The sequence below is a fragment of the Ptychodera flava genome, chromosome 12 (assembly GCF_041260155.1).
Source record: "Ptychodera flava strain L36383 chromosome 12, AS_Pfla_20210202, whole genome shotgun sequence".
Classification (NCBI taxonomy): domain Eukaryota; kingdom Metazoa; phylum Hemichordata; class Enteropneusta; family Ptychoderidae; genus Ptychodera; species Ptychodera flava.
In genome coordinates this window covers 10,041,956-10,052,304 of record NC_091939.1, presented here as the reverse complement: position 1 = coordinate 10,052,304, position 10,349 = coordinate 10,041,956, and the positions used below count along the sequence as shown (strand labels likewise).

The following is a 10,349-nucleotide window of genomic DNA, read 5'->3' as shown; positions in this document are numbered from 1 at the left end:
TTGTTTTGAGAGAGTCTCTTATTTTGGGTGCGTTTGGGTGCGCAGTTCTTGACTCGAGAACGACCCGAATAGCTTCGGCTAAGGTTCGGAAAATTGCCGAGGGTTGTTCTCGGGTCGAGAACATACTCTTGGCAAAAGTTGGGAGCAGACGAGAACAAGATGGCGTCAAACGGCGACACATCCAAAAGGTATTGTAACATTTTTCGTAAAAGCGATGTAAATAAATTGTAAAAAAATGTGTCAGCTAGATTGAAATAATTGAAATGCACAGTGTTCCTGTCAGCTTTGTTTTACGAGGAAGAAAATTAAAGAAACTGCTATAGAATGGCATGTTTTTATTTGGTGTATAGCAGACGCCGAGCCGTGCAACTTGCAATCCTGTAAACATACCAAGACTTTATAATTATGCATTGACAACCATGAATATTGACAGTGTTAAAAGTGCTAATAAATATCTTTGATACTCGGGATTCATTGGTGAAAACAAACGAGAGTGAACTGTTATTTTTGCCTGTCTGTAAATGCTCGGTGGTTTGTTTTTCACTCACTTTCTTAGCGATGGATTGATAGACATTAAAGTTGTGCATAACGAGAAGACATATACGATAAGATCGGATCGCAAGACTGCTGAAAAACTTAAGAATGGTGAGTATCAGCATAGACCCTCGAGAAAACTGGGGTCCCTGTATCAGTGTTAAGATGTTGACGAAACTTTAAAATATTCACAGGGCAAAGCAAAATCCGGGAGCGATCGGGTATCTCTGTGCATCTTGTTTCAAAATGTTGGATGGTTTAACATATCTGTTATACTCGTTTTTCTTGTTCTTCACCCTGCTGTCCTCAATACATTCATGCATTGTGATTTTAATAAGACATATATCAGCATAAATATAGCAGCCTTGCACATGTTTCAGAAGTAGCAATAAGTTTTTTTCCCTATATGTCAAACAAGTTACACTTCATTTTGTATTTTACATATTTTCAAACAACTAGCTTTTGTTCATAATTTTAAAAAATGATCTTGAATATCCATTATTATTTATTAGATTCAAAATACCTGCTTGAAATTATAAAGAAAGCAGAAGAGACAGAAAGAACCAAATGTACAGCTACCAGTGCAACTACACAGCCAACAAATGTATCCAGCAAAATTATGACTGACAAGTCAAGCCCTCATCAAGCAGAAGAAACTCAAATCTGCGGTGATCAACTTCAAGTTCCTGGAACTGAAACACCAACAAAATGGCCAAAGGGGGCATCAACAACTCTTGTACAACTGCGACTTAACAAGGATGAGGAATTTCATAAGCATAAAGTGAGTTGGGTGTATTAACAATGATGCAACCATAATATAAATTTAAATAAATTCATGATTGCTGTTAAATGTAGTTTTACTTTTGCATGGCAAGCAATAACACAATTAAATATGTGTCAAATTATCTAATGTACTGTCTGTTAGTCTGTAATTACAACTTAGAAAATAGAAGGTTCCATGAAATTACTTGAATTTTTCAACATTTTTAAAGCCTTTGAAAATCACATAATACAGTTTACACTTGTAGCTGACCCTTGGACAATTTATTCATCAAGGTAAATTCTGGAAATAATGCCATTGTTTTCTCTGTTCTGGTTAATATTTTTGGACTTGATGTATTTTAATCTAAAAGTATGGAATTTCAAGGAAAGATTGAAACAATCATTTGAGCTCAAGAAATTGAGAATGGATTGCATAGAAAGGAAACCCCTTTATCCCTTTTCTAAATAGTTTCAGTTTATGGCAAGCTAGTAACATGTAATAATAGAAGAATGATATGATAATCTTAATAAAATATTGATAATGCAATCTTTCTTATTTTGGAATTTAGGTCCATAAACAGCTATGGAATGAAATTAACAATGAGATGAAGGATAGAGGTTACACTTTTACTGCTGATCAGTGTCTGAACAAATGGAAAAGCCTTAAAAGAGAGTACAAGAGCACCGTTGATCACAATTCTCATACAGGCAACAACAAAAAAACATGTCTCTTTTATGAAGAGTTCAACCGCCTGTATGGGAACAAACAAGTACACGCCCAGATTATACCATTGAGTCATCACTTAAAGCTGGTGAAGGTGACAGTGTTGCTCCTGTGGTGGATCACACTGACAATGCCACACCCTCAAAACCAAGAGGCAGAAGCAAGCGTTCAAATGTAGGTCAACTCATGACATGGTTGACTTCCTTTCAAGAGGAACAAAAAGATAATATAGCAAGACAGGAAGAATTGCAAAGAAAACTACATGCAGAAAAAATGGCTAGATTTGATCGATTGCTTGACATTATAGACAAAAAGTAAATCATAATTAGTTATATCTTGTAGAACACTGTTATTGTTACAAAAACAAAATTCTTGTTTTCTTGCTCTTTAACTTTTTGTTCCTCTTTACCGGTAAAATGAAGACAAGGAATAATCATTCTGTTATATTATACTCCTTTGGTATATTGTCACTTTTGTATATATAAATTCTCTTTTGCTTGCTAGTTAACTTTTGATCCCCTGTACATGAAAAAACAACTGGCAGAAATATGTGTTTTATCTGTAGTTGATCCATATCATCATTATCTTCTCTCTGGCTTGAGAACAAGACACAGAATTTCAATGTTAATACAAGTTTAATATGCTAGAGTTTACAGTTTTAGTACTTACCTGTGTCTTAAGAAGGAAAAAATACTACTGATCATAACAAAAGCTCAGGCAATAACAATGAAAAATGTCTTTTCTGTTTTAGCAGTTTTGTTGACCTCAAAATATCTTCCTTTCTCTCCTTGTTTTCTCTGAATTCTAAACTCTGAAGGGATATTGGCTATCACAGGAGTAGGAAACCATTCCTCTGTGAAAGATTTGACAAGTAATTTCAAATTTTAACGGTCAAAAATTGATATGAATAAAAAAGAGTATACAATGTCTCATTTGAAAACATTCACCCCTGTCGATTACATTGGACTACTCTGTGCAGTTTATGTGGAGATTTCTGTGCAGATTTACACATTATCCATGTGCACAGTTTTCGCTTTCCCCAATGGGCTGTTCTCGCAGTGTAGTAATCTTTACGGTTACCTTGTTCAAAATTGTATATACAGTCCTAGCGGGTAGTTAAGAATAAGTGTATACACACACCTAAATTACTACATTCTCACAAACGTATTTTAGTTCAAAGTGAAATCATGAAATAATGCTAAAAGATACAGCTAGTGGGGCTTAATGGCTTGTGTGGGAATGCCCAGATTATATAATATTACTGTCATATAACACAAGTTATGTTTTTCTGCACCTTTGCAACTAAATGGAACTCTTTTCTTGTCGATTTTTTCATCATTTATACTTGGCAATCAAGGGGCAGGAGAAAACATTATGTTTTAGCTCAGGTCATTGTAAACTTCCTAAAGGAACAGAAAGATCATTTAGTAATACTGAGTAGAATTTTAAAATGAAATATATGCTGGAAAAACTGACATCGTCAAAATTGTATAGTTTGTTCAGCATTTATAAACAGTTAGTTATATTTGTTAAAGCGACAGCAGTTGTGACTTTATATATTTTTTCAGTGTCCTCTGTCTATTAAGTAAAGTTTCTTTGTGTGCTCTGAGTACACTCGACTTCACAAAGTCTTTCAAATTTTTGAATTTTTGGCTTAATATTTATTATATGGAAATGTCTAATTGCAAAACTGACTATTTTGATGCAATACCACTTTAAACTTACAGCTTTATTTGTTAATATTTTGAATTTCAACACTATTTCAACACTAAGAAACAAGACTGTAAACAAAACGTGAGCAAAGTAATTATAAATTTCAATATATGTAAGGTACCATTAATTATAATTTTGTAAAGAGCTTTTGTCAATTTTTGTCATTTTCCTGTAGAAGACTATTGAATTATCAATTAATAATACAAACAGTGATTAATAGTCAGTCCCATTCATACCAGAACACTAGTTCAAACACTGTTGTCTGAAGTAACTGTGGCTACAGATGGATTCCAAGTGGATTAAAGATTAATTTCAATGAAGTTGACATGCAGGTACTATTAATACCTTGAAATTTCCATTGTCAATTCATGTGACAAATAATTTTTTTATCAAAGAGATTTTTCAATCATAATCTATTAACAAAACATTTTCCATCTTTAGATTATAGTTAAGATGTAAATTGTAAACAATGCATTATTGTTGATCAATAAAGTAACAGAAAGTGTGTATCTTGCATCTCATGTCTTTTATTTCATCAACCAATCATATCATCGATTTGTCATTATTACACCAGTGAATTTCAGAATATAGCTGTATCAGTCATGTAAAATTCTTACATAAAGTACCAGGCTGCTTTGTTCTAGTTTTTTTTTGTATAGGTCATAATAATTTATTCAAACATTAAAATATCAATGACCTTGTGAAACTGAATACATGTTCTGTCACAGTAGACTTGTGGCCACCGTTCTGAGTATTGTGATGTGTCCTTTGTTTTATATTTACACACAGTGCTATACCATTAGTAGTCAAGGAATATGCTTATTGTTTATTCAAAGCAATGATAAAATTAGTCATACAAGTCACCTTTTAGGAAATTTGATGTCTGTGTAAGTTCAACCGAAAAAATGATATTTCTTTATTCAAAGATCCAGGACAAATAATTACAGGAAATATAAAGCAGCTTTTATTTCTAAACTTTTACAGTGATAGAATGTGTGGAACTTCAAAACTTCACATGAAACTTTTTCATACCAATACACAATCAAGTACTTTATTGAATAATTGCAACAATATTATCACGAAGAACCGCAGCGTCTAAATTATTGTGGAAAATATTTTCAAAATTATTGGCATCATCAACAGCATCTAGATTAATGTATGATTCTATGTCATCATCTGTCAAAATACAAAAATTGTGTAAGATGCAACCACACATGATCAGCTTGCACACTGTGGAAATACTGGGGCTAGATATTTCTTGCAATCGGCGAAAACGCCCTTTCAAGTGTCCTATACTTCGCTCCACAACTTGACGGCTTGAACTGAGAATTTTATTATAATTTCTTTGAGGAGGTGTCAGGTGACCGGTATCTCGATAAGGAGTCAACAACCAAGGCTGCAGGGGATATGCACTGTCTCCGATGATGTACATGCCTTCAGGAATCAGTTCAGCTGCAGATGAGTATAATTCTGAATTCCGTAGCACCCGTGCATCATGAGTTGAACCAGGCCATCCAACAAAGGCATCGTTGATGATCAAGTGATCATCAACAACCAACTGGAGTTGAACAGAAGCATAGCTTTTTCTGTTGATATAATCATCAGTTTGGCCTGGAAGATTTGTTATTCTGATGTGCGTTCCATCAATTATACCAACTACGTTTGGTAAATGCCTCTCTTGCTGAATTGATGCTGCGATTCCAACCATCCTGTCATTATGAGGCCACTGAATGATCTTATTCTGTAGAAATAATTAAACCAAAATTGTATATATATAAAGAGATTGAGAGAGAGAGAGAGAGACAGGGAGAGAGAGAGAGAGAGAGAAAACTAATCAGAAAAATCACACAACTACATATGATTGTCACTACACTACAATTTTTGGGCTTCAAAAATGACCAATACAGACAATCAGATATAGTTGTGTGATTTTTTTTATTAGTTTCTCTAACAATACATTTCCACACTGTATACACACACACACACACACACACACACACACATATATATATATATATATATATATATATATATATATATATATATATAAATGTATGTCACACGCACAAACACACACACATGTATATATATATATATATATATATATATATATATATATATGTGTGTGTGTGTGTGTGTGTGTGTGTGTGTGTGTGTGTGTGTGCATGTAACATACATTTCTATTTTGACCTGGTCAATTTTGCAAGGACTGTCATTGTACAAGCCAGAAATTATTCAGTGGGATATACCAAAGACAGTGGAGAATGCTTTCTCGACTGTCTATGGATATACAACACAAATACTCAAGAGTGACTGAATTAAACATAATTTACTTAGTGTCTGTCTACCTATTTAATTGAGTGTATTTATTTATACCTCATCAAATGGCGCCCTCATCAATTTAGGGACTGGTCAGTTTTTTCGGCCTGGGTGGGGAGGAGGGCGGTGGATTATTTTCTGCCGTCAAAAAGTTGCTGACCCCCTATTCCAACTTTCAAAACAGGGTGACCTCCCCTATTCCAACTTTCAAAAATAGGGTGACCCCCCACCCCGCGCTAGACAAAGGTAAAACAAAAGACGGAACATAAATTGAATACCAGTAATTCAGTCTCTCTCCCTCTCTCTCTCTCTCTCTCTTCTCTCTCTCTCTCTCTATATATATATATATATATATATATAATTTTGGCTTATATTTTAAACATTCAGTCATTCTGTGTTTTAATGAAATTGTTGTCGTGTCAGTTGTAAGATAAGAACTTAAAAATGTCAATTCTAACGTTTGAATGAATCCACCGCCCCCCCCCCCCCCCGCCGAAGAAACTGACCAGTCCCTCGATAAGGGTTTTTCCTACACATACCTTTAAAGGTAACAAAACATCCATTACTCTCTTGCAGCAGAAGTGGACGGTATACTTAGACACACCAAACCGTTCAGCAACATCTCGCATACTGGACCTGTTGCTAATATACCATATAAATATCAAAAACTGCTTCGATGGTTCTATCGGCAGGTGTCCTCCGTTGTTTGCTACCGTAAGATTGGGAGCAATGCTCTGGAACACTATCTCAAATGTCGTCCTGCATAATCTGAAGTGTTGTCGGAAATCGTCAAGGCTATACAGGGGAATTACATTTTCAGCGTAGTCGCTTATTTTAGGAACTTTCTCTCTCTTATTGAAGAAAAGACTTATTGCCATCGGTATGGTGCGGCCGTTGACATCAAAAATAACATCGTCTTGTAAAATTTCTTCGAGAAAATTAAAGATCGCTATGTTTTGCGCTTCGTCGTCCACTATCATACGCGCCGCCATGTTGGGAACAAGGCTTCTTTCGTTTGGGCAAACGTTATGAGAACATACATCGCATTTCAACGATGAGGGCGTAAATTTGATCACTCGAGTAGCGCACCCAAACGCACTCTTATTTTGAGTCACACGCCAAACAGTGGCGGCGCTCTTACTTCCGTTGCACTTCTTTGACTGAACAGCTTGTACAACATATTCAACCATAGGGTCCTCAGGCTCCGATGATGATTATGATAGTGATGATGATGGTGATGATGATGATGATGATGATGATGATGATGATGAAATATTTAAAAAATGAAGAAAAATAAAAATATATTTGGACTCAGTAAATTTGTTGCTATCATTATTATTGTTGTTGTTGTTGTTGTTGTTGTTGTTGTTAGTATTTGCAGAAAAGAACAAAGTTTGCGCTGCAAAGTTCAATACAGCCTAACTATACACATGCTGCAAAATTCAATACAGCCTAACTATACACAAGGGGTGTCTCTTCATTTTCAAACACTTTTTTTTTTCAATCGCCAAAAATGCACCTAGCAAGCATTGAAAGTGGTAAAATTATATGTAGGGTCAAAGCACATTAGTCCTTCTCAATCATACTCAAACATTTTTTACCTTTTACCGATGAAAAGTCAACAAATCAGCAGGTTTTTCAGCGCATCTTGTCGTCTCTTACATTCAAGATTTAAGAGACCCTACGTAAGATTAAGTCACGTGGGCACATTATATTTCAAATCAAAACAATAGCAATGCCTGTACTGAACGAATGGGCCCAGTATGAAAACCCAGAAGTAACGTAAGTTTCTCACGTCTTTGGAAAGAACTTTCTCTCGCTATGGTGACACTGTCTGTGTACGTCTGCATACGAAATTCTGGTAAGTTTAACAATTCTAGTTCACCCATAGCGAATAATAATAATAATAATAATAATATTAATAACGACAGCAACAAATTTACCGAGTCCAAATATTTTTTTTTCGTCATTTTTTAAATATTTAATCATCATCACCACCACAATCACCATCATCATCATCATCGGAGCCTGAGGATCCTATGATTCGACATGCGAGGGCAGTACCACTACTCACTATAGTTCACTATACTGGGAAGTATAGTGAGCAGTCCTACTGCCGTCGTTTGTTGAATATGTTGCATGCGCGGTTTTTTTCAATATGCTGTCGTCTCTTACTCTCACATACATTATATATATGTATGTATGTATATATATATATATATATATATATATATATATATATATATATATATATATATATATATATATATATAATATATATATATATATATACATATATATATATATATATATATATATATGCGTGTGAGTTTTCATTTATTTGTTTGTGTTAATTTATCCAACTTTCTATGATATTGTATATTTTATTTATTTGTTTATGCGTAAGTTTGTTTATATTTATGTCTTTGTATGCTTGTTTGTTTATTTTTGGTTTATTTATTTATTTATTTATTTATGTTTGTTTGTTTGTTTTTACCTGGCTTCCCTGTGGTGTATGCAGCCACTCCTGCTGAAATTGTTTGCAATTTTACAAGATCACTTTGACACCACTGTATTACGTTACATACATATTTACTTAAAATACTTATACCCCTGTACATACTTCTTACCAACAAAATTTGAGAACTGCATATCCCGTACCAAGTTTACACGTAAAGTTGCTCATTGTAATATCCCATGTGAAATGTAACAGGTTACTCATGTTGATTATACATTTCAAGAGAGACCGGTCATGAGAAATTACTTGTAACATGATTTCAAATTCGTACATTACTAGGACTCCTGTGTTGGTTTACAATTTCGACATTGTCTGCAAAATCTATCATCTCACTATTACTCAAACATTCAACAAACTACTTACATAACTTACACACAGCAAATCTGGCCCTATTCTCTTGCCTCCCCAATTTTTAGGGACTGATCAGTTTCTTCGGTCTTGGGGCAGGTGAATCACTTTTAACAGACATAAAAAAATTTTAAAAAGTGGAAGACACCCCTCCAAAAAAAGGAGGAGGACCCCTTAATTCCAATGTTCAAAAACAGGATGACTCCTCTTAGAGTCAAAGTGTAACAACCAAGTTGAAAAATTATATGAAATACCTCCTCCAATACTTGTGACTTGGATGCCATACACTAGTAACGGGGGGGGGGGGGGGGGGGGGGGGGGGGGGGAACAAGACAACTTGGAGAGCTCTCCAATGTCTGTGCATTAACATACTTAAGATTTAAACCACATGACAAACAAACACACCTGAAACAAGTCATTGTTGATGACACAGTCCCCACTTGTTAATGGGTACTTTGATTAAAAGTCCTCAGAGAGGATAGAGTCCTCTTCATTAATTAGGTCCTTTGATAAAACTACTTTGATACAGATGGCACTCAATGGCCAAGAATGAGTTCCATGGTGGTGAAAACAAAAAGTTGGCCGCCATCCTAATTACAAAAGGTCATTAAATGAGTCAATTAGGAATTAATCGACAGGATGTTGCCAAACATTTTTGCATACTATCCTAACACTAACAGATTATCACCGGTACCATATTTCATAAAGTTTGACGGACTATTTACAACACTATGAGATCAACATCTATATCAAGTTTCATCAAATTTGAAGCAGTATTTGTGGATATATCACTCTAATTAGGAAAGTTCATTACATATGCAATGACAAATTAATTAAAATGACACTGATAAATGTCTTTTTCACTGTTAAAGCAATATGAGCTTAACATCTGTACCAAGTTTCATGAAATTTGATGAAGTACTTCTTGACATATCAGCCTAATTATGAAACTTCAGTAATTGACATGATACTGTTAGATGCCGTGAAACAAATTTATATGCATATGTATGAAATAGGTCAATGTCCTTGTACCAACTTTGAATTATACTGGTGGAAATATATATGTCTGAGCTCTGTATATGAAAAAATTGTGACAAAATCGCCGCAATGCAGCCGTATTTGATCTTACTGTCTAAAAAATCGACATGCATGTGTATGACATTAGTCAAAGTCCATGTACCAACTTTGAATAAAATCAGTTGAGACTTGCCAGAGTGGATCATATCACAAAACAAATCAATGTGCATATGTATGACATAGGTCAATGTCCTTGTACCAAGTTTGAATAAAATCGGTCAAGACGTGTGTGAGTTTTGGCTAAGGACATGGAAAAATTGTAACAAAATGACCGCCATGTGGTCATATTGGATCATATCACAAAACAAATCAATGTGCATGTGTATGACATAGGTTAATGTCCTTGTACCAACT

The 10,349-nt window shown here is 34.6% G+C and overlaps 2 protein-coding genes across 2 annotated transcripts; one reads left to right on the top strand and one right to left on the bottom strand.

Moving 5' to 3' along the window:
- The first annotated feature begins 32 nt into the window (after nt 1-32).
- Nucleotides 33-2,198, top strand: LOC139146036 (uncharacterized). The gene is made up of 4 exons (XM_070717483.1): nt 33-188; nt 557-645; nt 1,047-1,315; nt 1,866-2,198. Exons 1-4 carry the CDS (start codon nt 160-162, stop codon nt 2,196-2,198), a joined length of 720 nt encoding a protein of 239 aa, XP_070573584.1. The 5' UTR covers nt 33-159.
- Nucleotides 2,199-4,784: 2,586 nt separating this feature from the next.
- LOC139146035 (uncharacterized) lies at nt 4,785-7,125 on the bottom strand. The gene is made up of 2 exons (XM_070717482.1): nt 6,592-7,125; nt 4,785-5,474 (listed from the first exon to the last, which is right to left on the bottom strand). Exons 1-2 carry the CDS (start codon nt 7,042-7,044, stop codon nt 4,785-4,787), a joined length of 1,143 nt encoding a protein of 380 aa, XP_070573583.1. The 5' UTR covers nt 7,045-7,125.
- Nucleotides 7,126-10,349: the final 3,224 nt, after the last annotated feature.